The following is a 25588-nucleotide window of genomic DNA, read 5'->3' as shown; positions in this document are numbered from 1 at the left end:
CTGTAGATTAACATATCTAAAAAAAGGAGACCTATCTCATTCTCTGTCTCCACAGTGAAGCTGATTTTTAGATTAGCGTTGTTCAAGAAATTGTAGAATTTATGTAGCTCTTCTTTGTTTGGTGGCTATACGAGAAACGTGACAACCACATATTGGAGCCAGCAAGATGGTTTCAGTTCTGCATTATGTAATGCTTTTCATTTGAAATTCATACTATTATAAAAGTATATGATAGGGAGTTGAAAAGTTTCTAGCCTAACAAATAAAGAATGGCAGATATTTCATAATATCAATTTATTGTTCAATATAATAACTGTGTACACTAATACACTTGCATGCATGCTCAGACAACTTCTGCAAACCATTCAAATAAAAGGTCTTTGATTTCAAGTCCAACTAACCATTCACAGCATCAATCATTGCATCATCATTGTCAAATTGTCATCATTTGACATCTTTTTTTTAAGTTTGGAACAAGAAAAAAGCCTGATGGAGTAAAATCTGGAGAATACGGTGGATGACGTAACAATCTGAACCCGCAGTCATGCAGTGTTTCCAGTGTTACAAGAGCTTTGTGTGCTGGTGCGTTGTCCTGATGCAAAAGAACTCTGTGCGCCAATTTTCCGCGCCTTTTTTTCTTTATCTCTTCTCTCAAACGGCGCAGGAAGATGCAATAGTATAATGCATTGATAGTTACACCCTTTTGCAAGTAATCCACCATAATTACCCCTTATGCATCCCAGAAGACTGATGCCATCACCTTACTGTTGATTTTTACACCCGGAATTTTTTTGGGATAGGGGATGAAGGATGTTTCCATTGTTGTGACTGTTGTTTTGTCTCAGGATCCAGTGGTGAACCCACATTTCATGCATGGTCACGTACCTTGCAAGAACACCACCTTCAGCCACTTCAAATTGGCAGACGATTTCTTCACAACACTGCGCATGGTCCCGTCTCTGATCTACATTCAAATCTTTTGGGAGCCACCGAGATGAAACTTTCCATATGCCCAAAATATTCACAACAATATCATGAGCATGCCCATGGGAAATTCCAAATGTGGTTTCAATTTGCTGCAATGTTGTTTGATGATCCTGCAAAATCATACCATGGATTGGAGTCACTGTTTCATCAGTGGCAACAGTGACAGGTCTTCTGCTCCTTGGCACACTTTCCACACTCGCTCTTCTGCGTTAGAAGTTGGACACCCAGTTTTTCACTGTTAGATAAGATGGAGCACTGTCCTTAAGTGTATTTTACATGTTCTCCACAATTTCCTTGGGCGTCATTCCCTTCAAATGAAGATATTCAATCACATCACTGTTCTTGATTCTCTCATTATTCGTCATTTTCCTTACACTATGGTATATGATGCATCCTAGCGGCAAAATCAACGAAGCTGGAGCCGCAAAATTTGACTTGCATACCCACAAAGGGTCACTATAAAAGTAGGTGATGTTGTTTGTGCAAGATATTACGGTAACTATCTCAGACTAGAAGCTTAGAAACTTTTTAGACTGCCTCTCATATGCCATCTCCTCCTAAACCACTGGATCATTTTCAACCAAACTTGGTACATACATACATACTGTTTGGAAAGAATCACTGTAGGTGTAAGAACCATCTACCTCTCAGAGGGGTGGGGTGAAAAAGTAGTGTAGCTCACAGTGCACAAATACCCGGGCTATATTCATCCAGTATTTGAGAGTGAGAGCACTTAGTGACTGGCAACCAACTTTACACATAATTTCAAATCTTTATGAGATTTTTCCTTGCTGACACCTGCCTCAAAACGATGATGAAATGAAAAGAGTTTATCACTTGCAATACTTTCACTGTCATGCAGTAAAACTGCCACATCAGGCTAGACCTTTTAATTTATTCCTTCTTTACTTCTAACTCTTTCTTTACTTCTAACTCTATTTGCACACATTTCACAGACAGTAGCCACATATACCACTGAATGCACTCACAAAATTATATCATTGTACAACACATAATTCAGAAGATATGACATCATTAACACTGGGCTGCATGAAGACAAAACTGCAGTGCAAATTTAGGTAAAGATACAATTGAAATACGTGTTCAAATATGTGTGAAATATGATAAAACATATGTGACATATGCATATACAGGCATAACTGCAACCGAAAAGCTTCTCTTAAACTCCTGGATTAATTTAAAACTAAATTGGTACACATATTACTTACCATTTGGAAAGAAATACTGTGTGATAAGAATCAGCAACCTACTGAGAGACAGACAGACACACACACACACACACACACACACACACACACACACACAGAGAGAGAGAGAGAGAGAGAGAGAGAGAGAGAGAGAGAGAGAGAGAGTGAGTGAGTGGGGGGGGGGGGGGGAGGAGGGGATGGACAATGGACAGAGAGAGGGGGGAGGAAGCAGTAGACATAAAGACAGGGGGAAAGAGCAGATGGACAGAGAAAGGAAAAAGGAGGAGATGGACAGGCAAAGGGAGGACATGGGAGGGGGAGAGATTGGAATAAATATAAACCCAGGCAACAATGGGTTCTCAGCTAGTGCTTCATAACAAATTCAGCTGCTACAGGTGAGAAAAGTGAGCTCATTGTATCCCATCACACTGTTAATAAAATAGACCCTTATATTTAAAATAACTCAATCCCAAGCATAATTTGACCATGTTACATGTATTCCAACCTATGATGCATGTGTCTGACTGTCTCCACACTGTGGGAATGTATGAAGTGACATGTGGTTGTGGCAAACTATATATTGGCAAAACTAGAAGAAAAGTAAAATGGTGCACTGGGAACTTAAACACCACACACATTTAGGACAAAAATTAATCAGCAGTAATGGAGCACCAAAAACATGACCAGGTTTTTGATTTTCAGAAATAACTCAATGCCAACCAGAGAAAGTTATACTTACAGAAAGAAATCCTGTGAAACAGCTGAAATATCAAAGAATGCGTGCAATTTCAGTAGAGATGGCAGCTACAGGTTACTTGTTGTCATGGAAAGAAACATCCACACACAGAGTCTGAAGCCAGGTTGTCTACCGAAGTTTCATAAAGATTTTGAAGAAATGTGGAACTAAACCATCTTGCCGGGTCTGCTATGTGGATGACATGTTTCTTGTATAGCCATGTGGCAGGAAAGAGCTAGAAAAATGCTACAAGTTTTTGAACAACGATCATCCAACTATCAGATTCACCATGGAGATGAAGAGTGAGGTAGGCCCCCTGTTTTGAGATGTGGTGGCCAACAGAAGGCCTGACAATACTCTAGCCCACAGATTTTATAGAAAACTTACCAACGCAAACAAATATCTAGATGCTGTATCACACCACTACCCAGCCCAGACGCAAGCTGCTCTGAACACTGATTTTCCAGGAATTCTGAACCAGTGACAGAGCTTGCGATCAAAGCTAGATATCCTTAGGGAAAGAGTGATGGCCAGTGGCCATGATAACCTCTCCATAAATAGGGCCTTCTAATGAAGTGGTAATAATAATAATAATAATAATGCAAATAAGAAGAACAAGTAACCTCCTGCACATTCTGTAAAATTACTGTTTTTGTCTAGAGTAACTGAATTCATATATAGATCCTCCAGAAGAATGGTTTAATGACTTCATTTTTTAGTCAACACAAGATAAAAGATTTCTTCTGACCCACAACAGATGTGCCTCACCACTACCACAATGTGGGAATATTTGAAGATATGTGTGGTTGTGGCACAGTACATTTTGATGGAACTGGAAGGACAGTAAAAGAAAGTGTTAAAGAGCAAGAACGCTATATGTTTAGGACAGAAGTTAAGATCAGAAAGTGTTAAAGAGCAAGAACACTATATGTTTAGGACAGAAGTTAAGATCAGCAATAGCAGAGCTGTAAGAACAATCTAATCAGGTTATGGATTTTAAGAATATACGCATGCTAGACAGGTAAAGCACAAGAAAAGTCCTTGAAACAGTCGAAATACCAAAGAATGAGGGAGGGAAGAAGGGGGGAGGGATGAATTTAGTACAATTTGGACTGTATTATATGTAAGATAATAATACACAATCAGTTTCTTCTGAAGTAGCACCTCAAAATCGTATAAATATCACTCATAAGAAGTTTCAATCTGCTAAGCTTATTAGAACAAAAATTCTCAGACCACAGAGTTCTTATACATCACGTATGCAAAAAATGTTTTGACAAACAGCAGCACATGATATCTATTCAAAAAATTCCAGTATATCTGTAATTTCGCCCCAATGGTATGTTGGAGTGAAATGTGGTTGGCATCCCTGCACACACCTATGTTTAATGTATAACTTGCGGAAATTTCATTGTTAGTTATTGTTCAGTGCTGTAGTGAGTAGAATGTTGTGTCGCACAGTTTGCAAATTTCGAGATGGCAGAGTTAGGGAAGTGACATGTCTGCATCAAATTTTGCATGAACCTCATGGAAACCTTTACAGGCGCACACCAAATGATGCAGAAAGCCTATGGTGATGAGTGCTTAGACCGTGCCAAGTGTTATGAATGGTTCACATGGTTTTAAAATGGCCGGATGGAAGTTAAAGATGACCCTTGTTCAGGAAATTGAAGACAGACTGTCCAAGAGATTGCAGAAGAATGTAACATTTCAGTTGAATAATGTCATGAAATCCTGACACAGCATCTTGGAATCTATCATGTTGCCACAAAGTTCATCTCATGGCTCATGCTTCAAGGCCAGAAAGACATTCACTTCACAATCTGTGAAGGGTTTTTGGATCTTGCAAATGAAAATGAATGTTCCTTAAGAGAATCATAAATGGTCATGAGATGCGGGTCCACAGTTATGACATTGAGACCAGTGTTCAACCTTCGCAATGGGTTGGGAAAGGTTCTCCAAGACCAAAAACAGCTCATCAGGTTAGGTCAAATGTCAAAGCCATGCTGATAGTTTTCTTTGGCTCTTTGAAGCATTAGTTCATCATGAATTCATGTCACTGGGACAAACTATTGATCAATGGTGCTATCAGGATGTGTTGCAACACCTGCGAGAAAATGTGAGAAGGAAACGGCCTGAAATGTGGCGAGACAATACCTGACTTCTGCAGCACAATAACGCACCTGCACAGTCATCCCTGTTGCATGACTATTGCACAAAAAATGAAATCACTGTTGAGCCGTGGCGGCTTGGTTTGCTGGCCTAACTACCTCTGGCACCGGTATCGACAGTCACCTGCCTTTTGCCTGGCAGGGGGGTTTTGGTTGGGCCGATTTGGGTTTGACAATACATGTACCCCAGCCTGATCGCTGAGCGACTTGTCAAATGTTGGACAGCCACTAAAGAAAGTGATGAAGGTCTTGCTCTGGAGCTCTGCTCACAGGGCCTCCTTCTGTTATTTGAAAGGGAGTTAAAAGGATAATTGACAGTGGGGAGAGTGCACCATAACATACTGAGTATTGATATTCTAGCCCTGTGGTTTTATTGTTTAAAGGAAAATTGGCACAATATTATTGTGTATTGTTCAGTAAATAATACATATTTGTTTGTTCTGCAGTGTGCCTTAGCCTGAGAGAGGCCAATGGTTGCTAGTGCGTCTTCTTTGAAGCCACATGATTCTGTTAATTGCTTGTGAGCACCCGCTTGGAGTGCAATGTAATGAATTGAAGTGGTAACACCGGTGTCATGGTACTGTATCAGGTATCTGGTATGAATTTGAAATCTAATTGTGATTTAGTAAAGTGCATTTATTCTAACCTACGTTGATGTGTTTTAGTTCTAATTGAATTATGTAGGGCTACTACTGATTGAAATTTTCTGTTTTGCTTAAGCTCACCTTGACTAGTGTTTCTTAAGGCAATTTAGCAGTACTCACTCATGCCTCAGGGGTGGTTTAACTGCAACTGCTCTGTTTGTACCTGCACTTTGTCAGTTACATGTACTCACTTTTTCATCTTACCTAGACAGAGACGTATGTACTTATTGTGTATGACAAAATCCATTCTAATTGTCTCTGTCAAACTCAATGAGTTTCCCCTGATCTGATTAAAATCCTTGTGAAGGTGTATATATCTTTAACTACTTGTTTTATCTAAGGTTATGAGTTGTATTTATCTCGTTAAAGTGAGTCTCATCATTTGTGAGTGTATATTCTGTTATTGTTTATGGGCGCTGCCTCGCATGTGATTTATACTCACAATTGATTGCAAAGCATGCGAGTCTGACTTGGTGCTTGCAGTCGTGACTTCTGGGCCGCTACCTTGGCGCCATCCTGCCCAACACCTGAGGTCTAAGTTATTGCCATGGGAGTGCTCAGCTGTGTCTTCTGTCATACTTAGCAAAAGTTGAGTAGTTACCTTGTTCCTTGGAGCTATACGTGGGTTGGGCGACTGCTGCCAGGGTTGTAGACTGTGGAGTTTAGCGGAATTAACTCAAAAACTTTTGTAAATTACTGAACGATTCAAATTTCATTGTTACTGTTCATAAACTCAGATGCCTTATGTTTATTGACTACTGTTTCCTTTTGCTTATATTGGTAAATTTCAGTAGTTTGTCATTGTAAATGTTGCTATAATTCTGACGGTTTTCATGTTGTTATTAATCTAGAATTTAATTGATAAGTATGTTTTTCTTAAAGAGAAGTTAATTTGGTGAAAACAATGAACTATCTGATGGGTCTCCCTTCCACGTGCTGATGTTTGATCCGTTCGTATCCTGAACCTGTTACCTGGGTTTCAATTGCTAGCAGAACAATCTGCTAGCTTAAAAGGGGGGGGGGGGGGGATGGTTCATATTTTCCCTCCTGGCTTGTTTGTCGCTTCAACTAATGTAGTTCACCTTATGTAGTTGTTAGAATATGGTATTCGTACCAGTGCACTAATTTTTCTTTGGTTTCAGAAGGTTTGCCTGCACCATGAGCTCCAGAGGTTGTCCCCGGATTTCCCACCCTGAACGTGAACATCTTCTCTACGAAATGCGAATTCATGGGATTCCCGTGGATGGAAGTGTACCCAAGTTAGCGACCCGGCTGCGTGCAGTGGTTGGTTGCCCCCTTTTAACCTCAGCAGACACCTTTGGTGGGGTAGGTGACTTTCTCTCCAGTATTTCCACTGTGTTGGAGGAATTGTGTCATAATATTTCATTTCTCGAGGCGAGTCAACCCACTCAAAACAAGTGTGTCGTCTACAGGCACATTTAGCTCACCTAGGTAACTGTCTAACTGATCTTGGATTTATAGATCTTAAAGATTCCAATAGACAGCTTTGGTAGCAGTTTGCTGATAGAATCAGTGAGTTGCAATTCAGGGTAGTGCCACTGAGCTTAGAGCGCAGTGGTTCGGGTTCTGAGCAGTAGTTTCTTGGGTCATTTTGGTACAATACCAAACCCCATCAGGGGTCTCCTTAGTGGGATTTTGGAATTGGCAGTTGAGAGTTTACTTCAGGTCCAGCAAGTCCTTTGGTTGCTGGTATGTTTTCAGGTTCATGCTGATGTATTACGCGTGCCTCACTCTGTGATTTTTCGTCCTTGTTGTATCCCTTAATGAGAGTTTTTTTTTTGGCAGGGGGGGGGGGGGGGGGGGGGGGGAAGAAGTTGGCCATGCCCTTTCAATGGAGCCATCCTGGCATTTGCCTGGAGCAATTTAGGGAAATCACAGAAAACCTAAATCAGGATCGGCAGATGCGGGATTGAAGTGTCGAGCTGGAGTATGAGTTTTACTGGAGGGTGCAAGGGACTTCAGAAACAGTAAGTCAGTACTTTGAACATGTGCATACGGCAGTGTCAGCTCCCAATTTGTTTGAGACTGGGGCGGAGAGCATTTCTAATGTGTTAGATGGGATGTGACCTCAGGATCACTCTTGCTTGAACTTTTCCCCTCAGCCTAGTACTTTTAATCAGCTTTGAGAGCTGATTAACTCTATACAGGCACTTTTGCTTTTAGATGAACAATGCGAGAGGGAGGGTAGAATGTGGATGTTGCCCTTGAGTAATCAACCCCCAGTGGTGCGAGTGGTAAATCGGGTTTCTGATTACAGACGGTATTATTGATGTAAAGAGCCAGATCATTTAGTGCACGGGTGTCCTGTGTGTGTGCTCCTTGGTTCGTGCAGTTCGGTGTCATTGTTAGACTACCAGAGGTATCTGGAATTCCGCCATTTGTGTAAATTCCCTTTCCTGCATCCTATCACTCAGAGATGTCATGTAGATGATGGGTGGGAGTTACCTTTAGTGGGCAAGGTGTGGGGCAGCGTGTCTGACGGGAATTTTTCTCGGCTGGTTGATCTGGTTTTGGTAAAGGATCTTAAATTACCTTTACTAATGGGTTGTGATTTCAAACAGTGCTTCTGGTCTGGTCCTTGATTATGAGAGTGGTGCTATTTTCTTTAAATTTTCCCCAGTTCAAAAGATTTCCCTTTGTTCTCGCCATCACCCTTCGTGGGTTAATTTAGTTAGTAGCGACGGCACTGGGTTTGAGTTGAGTCATCTACCACTTGATCAGGCAAGGCAGGTGTTTGAGCAGTTAGGACAACATTCTGATGTGTTGTGTGATAAGTTGGGTGTTACCAATCTGGCTGAATACATCATCCGTGTAGTCAACGATGTACCGGTCCGTCAGTCTCCTTACAGACTGTGCTGTCCCATCCTCTGTCCTCTCCAGACCTGGACCCTGTGGACTTTTCTTTTTACTTTCAAAGTTCAAAATTCCATTGAAAGGATGAAGATTTGCAATGACAGATGAGATAAAAGAAAATACGCAGATGGAGCATCACAAGATCCAGCAAGAGGCATAGCAAGATTGCTTCCAGAAGTGAAAATGACATTGGGAGCGATGTATCAACTGTGGAGGAAAGTATTTTGAAGGAGATCATGCACAATAAGTAAAAGGTAAGAGAAGAAAAATTTTGTGGACTAAGTTCTGGAATTTTTTTAACAGACCTCGTAAAACTTTTTAAAACTTAAATTTTAAAAGCTATTAATATTAGCTCCATTTCTATCTGGAGAATGAAGTTCAGATTTCTCTGCAACCTGCAACTTTCCAATATATTACCAAAATGTTGTCACTTAAGTATAATTAGAGTACATAATAATATTTAAAACTAATTCACAGCTCAAGAGCCTTGTCTTTAATAAAATCATTCCCTGCGAAAAGTGGTTGAAATTCTGGTGGTGATTTTTCTCTTGAGGGATCTCTCCCTCAAATAGTTCTATATGCATATTATGAATATGAGGAGGAAGGCAGAAAGGGCTCTTCCTTATGTATGATTTATCTTCACAGTATGAAGTAATATAATGAAAATATCTTAACTATAGCGTTTCTTCTCTTACCTTTTGTCTGACATGTCTCTATATGTTCCAACCTTTCAATAGGCGATAACATTCCCGTGAGCCCACAATTTGGACAATCAAAATCTTCCTCATCCTCCTCTTTCAGAACCTCATCTCCTTCATAAAGACTGAAATATAAAAGGAAATGTGTTTGTATAGACTTAATACCCCAACACAAAAGTAAGTTAATTTTCATAAATTTTTTTGCAGGTAGGGTAAACAAGAGACACTAGTGGGAATTCTGTAAACAAATTTCAGATCGAGTACATGTCAAAACAGAATTTTGCTTCTTTAACTGAATCACTGTTGCAACACCATCATCCATCCTGCCTTCTGTCCTCACAATTACTTCATCAAAGTGAAATAATTGATACTTGAGACTACAGAATTTTGTACTGGCTACAACACTGAGAGCTTTACAATAATTATTCCCACAAATCTTAACAGCACAACAATGTCAGCATATGAATATATTTTGTTTTGATCTTATAATTTGAAATAGAAAATCCCTGAATTTCATTCTGAAATTTTTGATAATATTAATGACCACATGACAAGAAATAAAATATTATTCACACTGGTATATGGGTGTAGTTTTTCTTTGGAAATGGTTGTACCACAAAGCAAGATCAGTTTAAGATCGCAGCTCTCTACTTTGACAACTGAGGGTTAACGCTTTTCTACAAGCTGTTTCATATAGACAAATCAAAAACTCATAAACAGCAGTATCAAAAACTCGTTATTTTATTAATGATGTTTTTCAATTTCACACAGGGTTTTCAGTATGGCTCAGTTAATACCAGTGCATCCTTCATGTCCAGTGATCAAACCATTTCTACCAATGAGGTTTCTATTCTTGTCGTATGAATCCAACAAAATGTTCTCCAGGAAGCGCCTGACTTTTACTTTGTCTATCACATGTGACAAAACTGTGTGCTTAACTGAGATTACTTTGCTCTTCACATGAGAGAACAGAACGTATCATGTGGAATGATACTGGGTTTATGGACAGGAAACTCTATAAACCTTCAGCTTAGTATGTGTTATTAACTGTAGTCTGTGCCCACAAGTAACAAATGTTGTTGTTGTTGTTGTTGTTGTTGTGGTTTTCAGTCCAGAGACTGGTTTGATGCAGCTCTCCATGCTACTCTATCCTGTGCAAGCTTCTTCATCTCCCCTACCTACATCCTTCTGAATCTGTTAAGTGTATTCATCTCTGGGTCTCCCTCTACAGTTTTTTCCCTCCGTGCTGCCCTCCAATACTAAATTGGTGATCCCTTGATGCCTCAGAATATGTCCTACCAACCGATCCCTTCTTCTAGTCAAGGTGTGCCACAAATTTCTCTTCTCCCCAATTATATTCAATACCTCCTCATTAGTTATGTGATCTACCCATCTAATCTTCAGCATTCTTCTGTAGCGCCACATTTTGAAAGCTTCTATTCTCTTTTTGTCTAAACTATTTATCGTCCACATTTCGCTTCCATACATGGCTACACTCCATACAAATACTTTCAGAAAAGACTTCCTGACACTTAAATCTATACTCGATGTTAACAAATTTCTCTTCTTCAAAAACGCTTTCCTTCCCATTACCAGGCTACATTTTATAACCTCTCTACTTCGACTATCATCAGTTATTTTGCTCCCCAAATAGCAAAACTCATTTACTACTTTAAGCATCTCATTTCCTAATCTAATGTCATCAGCATCACCCAATATAACTTCTTTTATCTCATCACACATTTCATCAATCTCTTCGTCATCTGTGGAGCTAGTTGGCATATAAGCTTGTACTACTGTGTTGGGTGTGGGCTTTGTGTCAACCTTGGCCACAATAATGCATCCACTATGCTGTTTGTAGTAGCTTACTCACACTCCTATTTTTTTTATTCATTATTAAACCTGTTCCTGCATTACCCTTATTTGATTTTGTATTTACAGCCCTGTATTCACCTGCCACCAAAGTCTTGTTCCTCCTGCCACCGAACTTCACTAATTCCCAATACATCTAACTTTAACCTATCCATTTCCTTTTTAAATTTTCTAACCTACCTCCCCGATTAAGGGATCTGACATTCCACGCTCCGACCCATAGAACGCCAGTTTTCTTTCTCCTGATAACAATGTCCTCCTGAGTAGTGCCTGTCCGGAGGTCCGAATGGGGGACTATTTTACCTCCGGACGCCATCATCATTTAACCACACAGTAAAGGTGCATGCCCTCGGGAAAAATTATGGCTGTAGTTTCCCCTTGCTTTCAGCTGCTCACAGTACCAGCACCCCAAGGCCGTTTTGGTTAGTGTTACAAGGCCAGATCAGTCTGTCATCCAGGCTGCTGTCCCTATTCAGCAACCACACGTTTGTCTGGCCCCTCAACATACACCCCTCCGTTGTGGTTGCACCTATGTTACGACTCTCTGTATCGCTGAGGCACGCAAGCCTCCCCACCAACAGCAAGGTGCATGGTTCATGAGGGGGGGGGGGGGGGGATGTCACAAATATGAGCACAAATTTAGTGAAGGAAAGTTGCTACTCACCATATAGTGGAGATGCTGAGTCGCAGATAGGAACAACAAAAAGATTCTCACAATTATAGCTTTCAGCCATTAAGGCCTTTTTCAACAATTCACACACACACACACACACACACACACACACACACACACACTTATATGACTCTATTGTTGAAAAAGGCCTTAATGGCCAAAAGCTGTAATTGTGAGAATCTTTTTGTTGTGCCTATCTGCGACTCAGCATCTCTGCTGTATGATGAGTAGCAACTTTCCTTCTCTAATATAGTTACATTACATCCTGGATTTTCCACTGTTTGAAATGTGAGCACAAAATAAGCTGTCATGACATAAACGATAATTTTCAGCTCAAAAATGTAAACCTGTTGGATGTTAGTGCACAAAATATCAATAGAAACAGTCACAAAACTGTGCCAATGTTTTGGAATTTAAATCATTTAAGGGATGGGACCGCTTGTGTGACTGTCATTTGCATTTTCATTAGCATGTATTCCACAACTACACTAACGGTGAATGAAAGCCTCATTATATTCACCCTTACAGATTTGTATGAACAGTCACTGGACAAATATTTAAACAGCCTTTTATATGGTAAAACTGTTATTGGCTTTATCAAACAATGGAAAATCCTGGATGGAATGTAACAATACCAGAGAATGAAAGTTGCTACTCACCATATAGCAGAGATGCTGAGTCGTGATAGGCACAACAAAAAGATTCACACAATTATAGCTTTCGGCTATTAAGGCCTTTGTCAGACACACACACACACACACACACACACACACACACACACTCACTCATGCAAACGCAACTTGTACACACGTCTGCAATCTCAGAGAACTGTAGTTTCAGTTCTCTGAGACTGCAGACGTGCGTGCAAGTTGTGTGTGTGTGTGTGTGTGTGTGTGTGTGTGTGTGTGTGTGTGTGTGTGCGTGTGCGTGTGTGTGTGTGTGTGGTGTGTGTGTGTGTGTGTGTGTGTGTCCACTGCTGACAAAGGCCTTAATGGCCGAAAGCCATAATTGTGTGAATCTTTTTGTTGTGCCTATCGCGACTCAGCATCTCCGCTATATGGTGAGTAGCAACCTTCCTTCTTCGGTATTGTTATTGGCTTTATGAAAGATAAGACTGTATCTCGTGACATTCAAATGTCTTCTGGCCCAAAACACATTCTCTGGGACTTGTGCTATAACTATATGTGGAGTACAGCAAAGACACTGAGCTTCCTGCACAGGAGGTGTTTCTGGTAAACTTTTGAATGAAATCTAACACCATATGGCAAAGTTAATTGCCTTCCAATTTTAAGCTGGGCAATATTGTGACAACTACCCACTGCACAGGGTGAATGAGCATAATCTACATATCTTATCCTGCAACCTACAGTGCTGGTAGGTCCTGGCTGAACTTTTCACCGACTACTTCCATTCTGCAAATAAGCTGTGGGCCATCACCGTTTGAAGTATTACATCAGCAGATATAACTTATTAGACTATCAATGTTCATTTTATGAAAGATAAGAAAGCATATATCTTTGCAGATTTCAAACAGTTCTCCTCCAGCTCTAATTAGGTTTGTTATCTCTATAAATTCCTGGAATACATTCAAGCTGCTTCGTCCATGTTTGGAGTGTGGATTGGGAGGACAAAGGATACTTCTGTCTTCTCAAATAATAGTATGGTTTTGAAGAAACCAAAGAATATTACAAAAGCTGCCTTTCCAGTCAACTATGTGTCAAACTAGGCATTATTTTAATCAGTAATACATGCTATAATAATGTCAAAGGTATACAGGAGGTCACTTCTATGTATTGTGTTCTATTGTTCAGCATATTGAAGTGAATTTGTGCCACTTAGTACATTTGAAGTAGCTGGCATGGTGTATCTTTCAATACATGAACATTGGCAGTTCAGTGGGAGGTCAAACAATAAATTGTAAGCCTGCTACAAAAGAAATCACAGATCATGACTGGTTATCATGATATACCTGAATGGCTAGGTACTTTGGTGGAGTCCGAGCAAGTTTACACAAATATCCCTTAATGTGACATAACTGTTACTTATTAACTTGAATAACATGTCTGATGTGTAACAGTACTACATATTGTTGCAATCACCCACCCCCAATCCCTTTCTCTGCCTCCCACTTCTCTCTCCCTCTACCCATCCCATTCAACGCAATCCCCACCACAACATAATCCACCTGTCGAAATGCAGCATTGTGCATCCACACAGTGCCATGTGGGGGAATAGGAGTGTGCAGGCATGCATGTGTATATGTGTGCGAGTGTGTTTTCTGTGTGAATTTGTATTCTACCTCAGAAAAGGATTACTCCGAAAGCTAGCAAGTTTCTTTTATTTCTGTGTGTGCCAATGGAGAACTCAATGCGTCTGCTTTTCAGTGAGTGGTCTCCATTAATCCAAAAGTATTTACATTCATTTTAATGGTATTCATGTTGATCCGAGATTTATTATAAACAGCAAACATACACAACTGCAAGAGATGTTAAAGCCGGCTGTGCAATGTACTGTTACTGTGAGCAGCCTCATTCTATTTTTAAGCTTGCTATTATACGATGCTTCCAGCTTGACAGTAGTAGTTTAAAACTGTGCCACAGCTAAAAGATATAACTGTTTATGATCAGTGCAAAAATACACCGAGAAATTACTATATGGTCACTGCTCAGTGTAACGAAGAACTGAAGTCCACCACACTGCCAGCTCCCTGGTGGAATCAGGGTGCGCTAGTCAATGGCAGTGTATTAGCTGAGAGTGGCCTGCCAGTTAAATTTCTACCTCCCTTGGCCTTTTGCATACCTCCAGCAAGGTAGCCCAGTTCTTAGGACCATTGCCAGTAAAAGGCAAGGTTCTGTGTTTGAATCCTGGTCCGACACACAGTTTTAATCTACCAGGAATTTTTACCGTGTTTCTGGCACTACATTTCTGGATACTGAACTTAAATCTTGTTCTACTAATAAGAAATCTGTATTTTAATAAATTATTTTTCTCGTATTTGCATCTGTAGTCTGTGACATTTTGGTTTATAATTTGAATGAAATATTGCTGTTCATTTCAAAAATATGTCTTTAGTTTTATCAGATTAAAACACTGGTATCTGTCATTTGTAATGGGTATTCCATGAATTAAAATTTATGTGTTAGACCAGAGAGGTTTACACAAATTACCAGTTATAGGTGATGTTGGTTGTCATACGGATACCACCCTTCTCCTCGTGAGGACAAGGTTGCCATTCATGGTCAAATGGGTTTCTGCCCATAAGTAATGCAGAGTTACAGTCTGGCCCGATGTACAGGACCTTCTGGTCAGCTGCCAGTAACCTCTTTACAGAGTATGCTAGCTCTGCACGCATGAATGCAGGTAAAGCATGTGACAGCTCTGTCTCCAAGTCTGCGGATCCTGTACCTGTCAATGAGAACCATAAACTGTGATCTACTGAAAATGCTTAGATCCTCAAATAAACTTACCACATAATATGGATTAAAAAAAAAACAGTCAAGATGAAAGGCAACATACCTTGGAGCCTCAATTCCAAAAGTAGGTCCCACTTTTTGCGTAACTGAGCTGCCCGTACCAGCAACCGCCCAGCACCTCCAGCATCAGTAAACTCCAACTGCAGCCAACCATCAAATACTAACCTGTTCAAAGAACAAAATTTGACGAAATCAGTGTCCCAGTTAAAACATAAAAAAATAATTCTTTAATTTGTTGCTAATACTGGAAAATAAATTGTTTCTCTTCACAAATTTAACATCTAAAAGTGTGTAATAAATGATTTTTTTTATGTGACTGTTTAGACACAAGGCACTTCCTTTTGTTTCTTACTGAAGGGTGCAATACTGCACAAATGGTAGCTTTGCCAATGTGTGTTAAGAAAAAGATCTACAAAATGGTTCTCCAAATTTAATGCAGTAGATGACAACAATAGTGACTAGTGATTTAGGACACTGAACAGCATGGTTATACTAAAATACTGTACAACAATTGCTGAAATTGCTAGTAATCAAACACTGATAAAATGGAATACTGGTTAAAATCAGAGTCACTTTTACCGGGCACAGTCTAATCTCTATGTACATTCATACTCAAATGACCATAATTTGAGTCTTTAATTTTTAAAGTTTCATAAACGAAATTACACATATTGTACAAAGGCTACAAAAGCCATAAAATGTAGCTGACTTTGACAATAAATAATGGGTTAGCCAGCTACCTTGGAAATGTATTCAAATATACTCCTTGTTAGTTTAGGAAAACCAGATATTATCAAAAAATTTGAAACAATTATGACATTCATCTCACTTTATGCTACAATACAGAGCAGATTGGGAAGTAAACTGATCACTGCCCTATTGTCAGAATATGAAGTACAGTCAGTTAAAATATAATTCATGGAATAATAAGGTAAATGAATTTTCTGTATTAGTTTGCCATCATTGTATTTTGTGAATAAAACCATCTAGATAACTATTACATTCTTCCATTATTTATTATGCCATTTCAGCTACTGCCATCCCACAGAGATCTGCAATTAAGATTAGAGGAACTTAAAGAGCAACAGGACTTTGTTATAAGAAAAAATATCAAGAAATATTTTTAAAAGTACACTCACCAAGAAGTTTGGAACCTGCAGTACAAGGTTGAGTGTCAGTATTAAAATCTACTCCTAATCAGGATGTCACCTAACAATTAGCTCAAAAATTTGTACAAACATATAAGTACTAGCCATCAGGTGGCACTAGTGTAGGGGATGTTGCCTTCAAATGTTAATTTCTTATTTATATTTGTGTTTATGCTTATCAAAAGACAGTCTTTCAAATATAAACATTCAAATTCAAATTATAAAATAAAATTTTATAGTTGCATAGTAGTCAAATTAGCTTTTCAGATGGCACCAATTAGACATGTAGAGATCATTAAACTCACAAGTATTCATTAAATCTTTGTACAAATTTCTGAGCCAACTGCTGACTGACACATCAATTAGACATTAGATCTTAATACTGACACTAAACCTTGTTCTACAGGTTCTAAGCCTTTTGGTGAGTTTAGTTTTTAAAACATTTTTTGACCTTTTAATTTTTTATCTTCTGTACCTTGTTGTTGTATAACAAATGCCTGTCACTCCTTATGTTCCTCTAATCTTAACTGCAGATATCAGATGATGGCAGTAGCTGACGTAGCATGATACATAATGAAAATTTTAATAGTGATTTAGATGGTTTTATTCATAAAATATAATGTACAGACAGATGCAGATAATGCACTGCAAGCTGCTGGATCTTCCTCCAAGAATAGGAAATCATGTACCACAGAGCAATATCCTACTCAAAGGCGAGCAAGAAACATTCCATTCTATTTTAGCAGCTAGTATACTACGGCAGAGGAGTATAGTCCATTGATTACAGCAAACAGGAAGCTGTCACAATGAGGATTGGACACAAATTCTTAATAGTTTTGTTCACACCCTCATTTTCATGAATTCACATATTCTCTGGTAGCCAATACAATTATACTCGCTTCCCCTGCTTATGTAGGTAGACGAGAAAGCTCTTTATGGTCTGAACTTGCTTCTCTGCTGCAAATATGTGCTGGACTGCTTGAATAGCACTCAGGGAGCTACAGCAAAATGTGGGATTTCATGCCAAGTTGCATCTACTTTGACAATATCACGACTTCTGGAGAAACACTGAAAATTAAGTGCACAGATGACATGCATTCAATAGTAATTTTTACATGAAGTGTTACACTCTTTTTTACGAATAACTTCCTATTAAGCATATGGAATGTGTAAACATGGTTGACACAATGACAGTGTTCTTTTAAGTGGAATGATCATGCATCAATGCCCTTCAAAGTGAACTGTCACTTTAGAATGTCATAATAGGCCAAAATCATGCTTGTGAATAAATATATTTTAAGTGGAAAATGATTTCATTTCTTAAGTATAAATCATTGTATGTAGGTAAAACTGTCATAACTTAAGAAATTGCGCAAAAGTCAGTGTGTTTCCATAGTTTTTTGCTGAGAAAACGTCTTCTTCCAGTACATCTGTCTCAGAGAGGTATCAACTAGATGTCCTCTATATCTTTCTGGCCAGAGCAACCTCCTTTATTTGCTTGTAAATTCTTCCTCTCTTCACATCTATCAACATTCCAAACCTTCTTCCATTCCCTCTTTTTCCTTTTCCTTTTCCCTCCATGATTCTCTATAGCAGACAATTCCTACATGTGTCCCACCCAAGATGTTTACTTTTTTTTTGTATCAACCTCATGAAGTTCCTCTCCTCTCATACCGTACTCAGCACCTCCTCATTTCTCATTCTGTTGATCCATTTCTCTTTCTCCATTCTTCTCCATAACCAAGTCTCGAGACTTTTGTGTTCTTTCTGTCTGCCTGCTCACATTTCATAACCATAAGACACCACACACCACACAAAATGTTTTGGCAAACCTCTTCTTAAGTGTAATGAAGATGCTTACGGTAGTCAGAAAACCTTTCACTCTCCTGAAACCTCTCTTTTCCATGAAGATTCTGCCCCTTACTTCCTCTGTACACCTTTGTTGGAAGTTATCAAGCTTCCCAAATACTGGAATGATGGAACCTGTCCTGATGCCATTCCATCTAGTGATATATTAACAATGTTGTCTCATCTTCTGGTTCTCATCACTTTGGTCTTGCCAATGTTCAGATTCGTTCTCAACTATTTACCCACACTTACAATATTCTGCACCATTACCTGGAGCTCATCCTTTGTTTCTGCTAGATTAGTCATACCATTAGTGTACTTGATGGTTATAATTCTTTGTCCTCCCACTACAAGTTCTTTTGACATTACTGATTAGCTTTCCAGCAAATACACTGAAAAGTGCTGGAGACTACAGCAAGCTGGCCGCTGTGGCCGAGTGGTTCTAGGCGCTTGTCTGGATCCGCGCGACCACTACGGTCGCAGGTTCAAATCCTGCCTTGGGCATGGATGTGTGTGATGTCCTTAGGTTAGTTAGATATAAGTAGTTCTAAGTTCTAGGGGACTGATGACCTCAGATGTTAAGTCCCATAGTGCTTAGAGCCATTTGAACCAATTTGATTACAGTAACCCTGTCTCACACCTCTTCCAATACCCACCTCTTCAGTTTCATCTTCTTCTACTTGAACTACCCTTTCTGTCACATTTAGAGTTGCTTTATCAATCTTCTGTCCTTCCAATCTATACCAGTATCTTTCAGAATCTTCAACAATGTACACCTGTCAATTCTGTCAATGCTTTTTCCCAGTCGACAAAACAAACATACATCTCTCTATTCACTTCTAAAAATTGGATCTCTGGTCGCTCTTCCTTTTCTAAATCTGAACTGATCTTCTCCTATATCCTCCACTATTTTCCTTTCTGTTATTCTCAGCATTATTCTGATTACAGTCTTGGTAACACAGCATTTAAGACTAATTGTCCTATAATCTTTACATTAACTGGCATTGCATTTCTTTGGTAAGGGAACCATTATGAACTTCAGGCGGCTAGATACCTGGATCATATATTTGTATTATTGATCAGATTTGTAATTCTAGCTATAGCTTCATTCCCTAAAGCCTTCGTTGCCTCAGATGGTATTTGATCTCGGCCCATCACTTTCCTCCCCCAAAGATCCTTTCCCCACCTCTCATTTTTCTGTAATTGGTTCCCAGTGATTTTCATCACATTCTTGTTCATCTTCTAAGACTACTTCTACATCATCAGCCACTGTTCAGTTTTCTATTTTATTTTCTTGCATCTTCTGAAGAGTCACATTTCCGTTTTATCAGCTCATTCATTTTACCTAATACATTCTGGGTCATCAGTTCCTTTTTATTCCTCCTTTTCTTTGCTTTTACTACTTCTTTCTCCAAATTTTCCAACATTGCATCTCTGATGTTAGCCCATTCTTCTGCTAACCCAAGTTCCCACGTTTTCTTCAATACTACTGGTAAAGGGCAACTAGACTATATGTACTATAATTGTAAAAGTGGTGTGTTCCACATCACAGTGAGAGGTCGCAATTATTATCCATGGAACATGCAACTAATTAACTAAATATGTTAATTGAAATTACTTGACCCTGCTGGTTAAAATGTGCTGTTTTCCTCTACTTCAGATAAACTTCAACAACTAACAAGAGATCTCAATAAAGTTTGAAAGTAGGCCTAAAGATAATCTATAATGAGACAAAAATAATATGTAATGAACACACTGAAAAGAAAATTTTACAAATTAACAATGAAATTATAGAAAGAGCGGATGGACAGCAAAATGACATAACAGAAAAGTAAAAATGGGTGGAGTGTTGGTGAACAAAAAGTTTTCAAAATGAAGATTCTGGTATGTCTGAAATGGAAAGTTTACAATCAGTGTGTATTACCAGCTTTGATTTGTGGCAGTGAAACACAGGCTTCTATTGTGAAAATTATTCAAAACTGAGGGTTTCTCAGTGAGCAATGGAGAGATGCATTCTGGGTGCAGGGTACAACATGTAGCCAGGTGGACAGATTCCTTGCTGGGTTTCATGAAACAGGAAAAGACTAAAATGATGGCCTAATGCAATTTGGATAGATGACATCAGAAAAAAATCAGAAGCACAGTGAACGTGTATCGCTGAAGACTAATACACTGGATGTCATAGAGGATGCCTTTACACTGAATTGGATTTCAAATACATCTATTTCTACACTCCAGATGCCACCAGATGATTATGTACTATATACTATAAGGTAATAAATAATATACAGTTGACATGTTGAGCAACTGACAAGCACACAGATAAGACTGAAATAGTTGCTAAGCTTTTCAGCAATGTTCATCTTCAGATCTAACTGAGTAATAATACAAATCACACAAATAAATGGCTGCATTTGCCTACCAACTATATCACTGAGCACTGCATCATGACTAGATTGAGGGCTGTGTCAGGTGATGTGAGTGAGAAGAAAAAGGAGGAGCATTAGGGAATGGAGGGTTCAAGAACTGGGAGATTGATGGCTGTAAGGGAGAAGCAGCAAGTGAATGGGATAAAAATACGTGCTATCAGTAACCTGAAGGTCCTACCCCCTCCCCTCTTGCTCAGTCAACAGCTGTGTGTGGCACATGCTGAAAACAACAATTGGATTGGGGGGATGGGGGAGATAGAACAGATGGTGAGAGACGGTACAAGGAGAGAATAGTTTTGGTGAAATGGGAGGCATAGGGGACATAGGTGAATATGGGACAGGGATTGGGGCTAGGATGTATGTTGAATGAAGGATGTGTTGAAGGGACAGTTTTCGCCTATATAGTTCAGAGAAGCTGGTAACTGAGGGGGTGTACACTCTCCCTCTTTCTTAGTTCTCTGTCTACATACCACGCCACCACCCACCCTAAATTCCTCCAACTCACTCTTCCAATTCATTGTGTGCCACATGCAAATTCTCCTGCTCGTGCCACTGTGGACAAACCAGCTCACATTTGTATGCCATTCTCCTACTGCATCTTTTCCCAGCCATCAGCATCTCTTGCTGCCATCTCTCTTCAATCCTCTCATCCAGACCACCAGACAACCCCTCATTCCAGTTTATATACATCCATCTCCTGACAGGTGTTGGGACATTGGTTGCTATGTTTATAAACAGTCAAGGGTAGTTTTACTACAAGGGCTATTCAGAAAGTAGGGAATATTTCTGTCTGACGTGGCTAGGTGCACACCGATCGTGTATGTTTTGGTATGTGGTTGCTCGGCAGTCCATCTGTGACAGCAGGAACGTCTCTGCACATCTGGTTTTTTTCGATATTCGAATTTGAAATGTGCACTGCAATCGAAAATCCTGCCAGTTGTGAGGTACAGTCTGTGATACGGTTTTTGTTGGCAAAAAACCTAAACCTTACAGAAATTTTTCATGAACTGTGCGAAGTGTACGGAAACAACGTAATGAGCGAATGTGCCATCTGGAAATGGTGCATTTGGTTTAAAAATGGCTGAATCAACGTTCATGATGAAGAGAAGAGTGGATGCCCGAGCATTGTGACTGATGATCTTATCACTAAAGTTGCTGAAACGATTCATTAAAACCGAGCGAGTTGGCGCAGTGGTTAGCACACTGGACTCGCATTCGGGAGGACGACAGTTCAATCCCGTCTCCGGCCATCCTGATTTAGGTTTTCCGTGATTTCCCTAAATCGCTTCAGGCAAATGCCGGGATGGTTCCTTTGAAAGGGCACGGCCGATTTCCTTCCCTATACTTCCCTCACCTGAGCTTGCGTTCCGTCTCTAATGACCTCGTTGTTGACGGGACGTTAAACACTAATTTCCTCCGATTCATTAAAACTATCGCTTCACAATAACGGAGTTTTCACTTTCTTTTCCAACAAATACTGAGGAAAGCTGATTTCCAAAATTTTGTTTTTGCACGGCAATGCCTGACCTCACACGGCAAACTGCACTAAAGAACTCCTTAATTCATTCAAATAGGAAATTTTCCATCTGCCTCACAGCCCCGATCTTGCACCAAGCGACTTCCACTTGTTTCCCAAGATGAAGAACTGACTTGCAATGCAGCGCTTTGATGACGACACAGAACTCCAGGCGGTGTGACTCGCTGGCTGAATTCTCAGGCGGCAGAATTTTATGATGAAGGTCTTTCAAAGCTTGTCCACTGCTATGATAAGAGCCTCAATGCGTTTGGTGACTGTGTGGAAAAGTAGTATGTCAGTCACTCTTTCAGATGTATATAATAAAATGTACTTCTTGTACTTAGTTATTTTTTTTCAACGCCAAAACGTTCTGTGCTTTCTGAGCAGCCCTCGTAGAATATTAAAGAACACAAAATAAAGTTCCTTCATGGCGTATATAATTTACAGGGAAAGCAAATAATGATTAAGTGACTGAAGGAAAAAGAAAAAAAAAAGTTACACTAGACACACTGTCTGTAGTTGATGTCTTCACTGTTTCAGTACTGTATTTTTGTATGATAAGTTGAACAACACGTTTGTTGTACCTACGGACATGAAGGTGCTTAATTGTACCACTGAAGTCATTTGTAAATAAATAAAAACTACCACACACAGCTGAAGGCATCATCATTATTGCACCTCCAGTTGTTTCCAATTCTGCTCACCAGAACAGCTCAGCCATGAGCATATTTTTGTTAGCCAATTAACTATGAGGAAGAACAGTGTCAAATGCTTAGCAATGATTCAAATATTGTTTACGTAGCTGCCAATCACTCAATGTCTTAAATATACAGCTCAGCCACGAGCATATTTTTGTTAGCCAATTAACTATGAGGCAGAACAGTGTCAAATGCTTAGCAATGATTCAAATATTGTTTCCGTAGCTGCCAATCACTCAATGTCTTAAATATACAGTTTTTTAATTCCAAGCAGGATTTACCAGTATCATTTCAAGGAGAAGAAATTTTAAGTAGCATGAAAGTGATCAAAGATAGAGCAGAAAACAGGTGTAATGCAACCAGGTAGAAGGCAGGCAGTGCATTGTCTCATTGCTGACTCTTTTTTAAATTATCAGTCTCTTGATTGGTTTGATCCTTAATTTTTTCATCCCTTGCCTCTGTAATGTTTTGCTGCAGATCCATCGTTGTTTACCATGGTTAGGGAGAGTGTGGGAGCTACAACAGTATTCTTTACTATCATAAATAGTAAGTTCATCTGAAAATTTAGTTTCTGGAACTCACACTCATATATTTTGTGAGGCAGATGCTGCATGCGCAATTTGTTACAATACACAAATTTAAACAATAATATACAGCACAATAAAATACTCATTTAACATACCTGGAAAATTTGCCAGTTGTGTCAATGGTTTGGGCAAATAAAAGCAATGTTGGGAGTGTAGGCATCCTCATACATGTCACCAAGTAAGGTTTTGTTGTCTCCAACAAAGACCTGCAAATCAGCTTTGAAATTAGTAACTGGTCAATCATTTTTTCTCTTTACATTTAGCTTCTTAGATGCAAGATATATTAAATAACCTTAATTCAATACTGAATACAACATGACTATTGAAAGAAGAAATGCAGTAATCAGTTCTTTGTTCCTTCAGGGTTACTGTTTACTACTTCCTCAGAACAGATGTGCATGCTGATGGATCTTCAAACAATTATTTGAAATAAACTAAGCACCTCCCACTTACCTACACATTATACAGACACATAAATGTATTATTTGTAATTAGCAATGTTCATAATTTTATTCATGTGACCCTTACGTGATTTAACAGGTGAAAGAAAAATTAATGTATTTAGCTCAAGATAGAATCCAAATGGAAGTACGCTAAGCTATGAAAATTACACTCCTGGAAATGGAAAAAAGAACACATTGACACCGGTGTGTCAGACCCACCATACTTGCTCCGGACACTGCGAGAGGGCTGTACAAGCAATGATCACACGCACGGCACAGCGGACACACCAGGAACCGCGGTGTTGGCCGTCGAATGGCGCTAGCTGCGCAGCATTTGTGCACCGCCGCCCTCAGTGTCAGCCAGTTTGCCGTGGCATACGGAGCTCCATCGCAGTCTTTAACAATGGTAGCATGCCGCGACAGCGTCGACGTGAACCGTATGTGCAGTTGACGGACTTTGAGCGAGGGCGTATAGTGGGCATGCGGGAGGCCGGGTGGACGAACCGCCGAATTGCTCAACACGTGGGGCGTGAGGTCTCCACAGTACATCGATGTTGTCGCCAGTGGTCGGCGGAAGGTGCACGTGCCTGTCGACCTGTGACCGGACCGCAGCGACGCACGGATGCACGCCAAGACCGTAGGATCCTACGCAGTGCCGTAGGGGACCGCACCGCCACTTCCCAGCAAATTAGGGACACTGTTGCTCCTGGGGTATCGGCGAGGACCATTCGCAACCGTCTCCATGAAGCTGGGCTACGGTCCCGCACACCGTTAGGCCGTCTTCCGCTCACGCCCCAACATCGTGCAGCCCGCCTCCAGTGGTGTCGCGACAGGCGTGAATGGAGGGACGAATGGAGACGTGTCGTCTTCAGCGGTGAGAGTCGCTTCTGCCTTGGTGCCAATGATGGTCGTAAGAGTGTTTGGCGCCGTGCAGGTGAGCGCCACAATCAGGACTGCATACGACCGAGGCACACAGGGCCAACACCCGGCATCATGGTGTGGGGAGCGATCTCCTACACTGGCCGTACACCACTGGTGATCGTCGAGGGGACACTGAATAGTGCACGGTACATCCAAACCGTCATCGAACCCATCGTTCTACCATTCCTAGACCGGCAAGGGAACTTGCTGTTCCAACAGGACAATGCACGTCCGCATGTATCCCGTGCCACCCAACGTGCTCTAGAAGGTGTAAGTCAACTACCCTGGCCAGCAAGATCTCCGGATCTGTCCCCCCATTGAGCATGTTTGGGACTGGATGAAGCGTCGTCTCACGCGGTCTGCACGTCCAGCACGAACACTGGTCCAACTGAGGCGCCAGGTGGAAATGGCATGGCAAGCCGTTCCACAGGACTACATCCAGCATCTCTACGATCATCTCCATGGGAGAATAGCAGCCTGCATTGCTGCGAAAGATGGATATAAACTGTACTAGTGCCGACATTGTGCATGCTCTGTTGCCTGTGTCTATGTGCCTGTGGTTCTGTCAGTGTGATCATGTGATGTATCTGACCCCAGGAATGTGTCAATAAAGTTTCCCCTTCCTGGGACAATGAATTCACGGTGTTCTTATTTCAATTTCC

The 25588-nt window shown here is 40.3% G+C and overlaps 1 protein-coding gene across 2 annotated transcripts in view; it reads right to left on the bottom strand.

The window, feature by feature from the left end:
• The window catches only part of LOC124788174 (probable ATP-dependent RNA helicase DHX34), a 195445-nt gene that overhangs the window by 23864 nt on the left and 145993 nt on the right, over positions 1-25588 (bottom strand). For both annotated transcript variants that reach the window (XM_047255331.1, XM_047255340.1), the window contains exons 15-18: positions 23658-23768; positions 15380-15501; positions 15031-15268; positions 9316-9443 (exon numbers count right to left, since the gene is read on the bottom strand). In XM_047255331.1, coding sequence (XP_047111287.1) covers positions 9316-9443; positions 15031-15268; positions 15380-15501; positions 23658-23768 — 599 coding nt within the window. The remainder of the gene's footprint in view (positions 1-9315; positions 9444-15030; positions 15269-15379; positions 15502-23657; positions 23769-25588) is intronic.

The sequence above is a fragment of the Schistocerca piceifrons genome, chromosome 1 (assembly GCF_021461385.2).
Source record: "Schistocerca piceifrons isolate TAMUIC-IGC-003096 chromosome 1, iqSchPice1.1, whole genome shotgun sequence".
In the NCBI taxonomy this organism is placed as follows: domain Eukaryota; kingdom Metazoa; phylum Arthropoda; class Insecta; order Orthoptera; family Acrididae; genus Schistocerca; species Schistocerca piceifrons.
The sequence above is the reverse complement of the archived record's forward strand: the minus strand, read 5'-3'. Positions and strand labels throughout refer to the sequence as shown.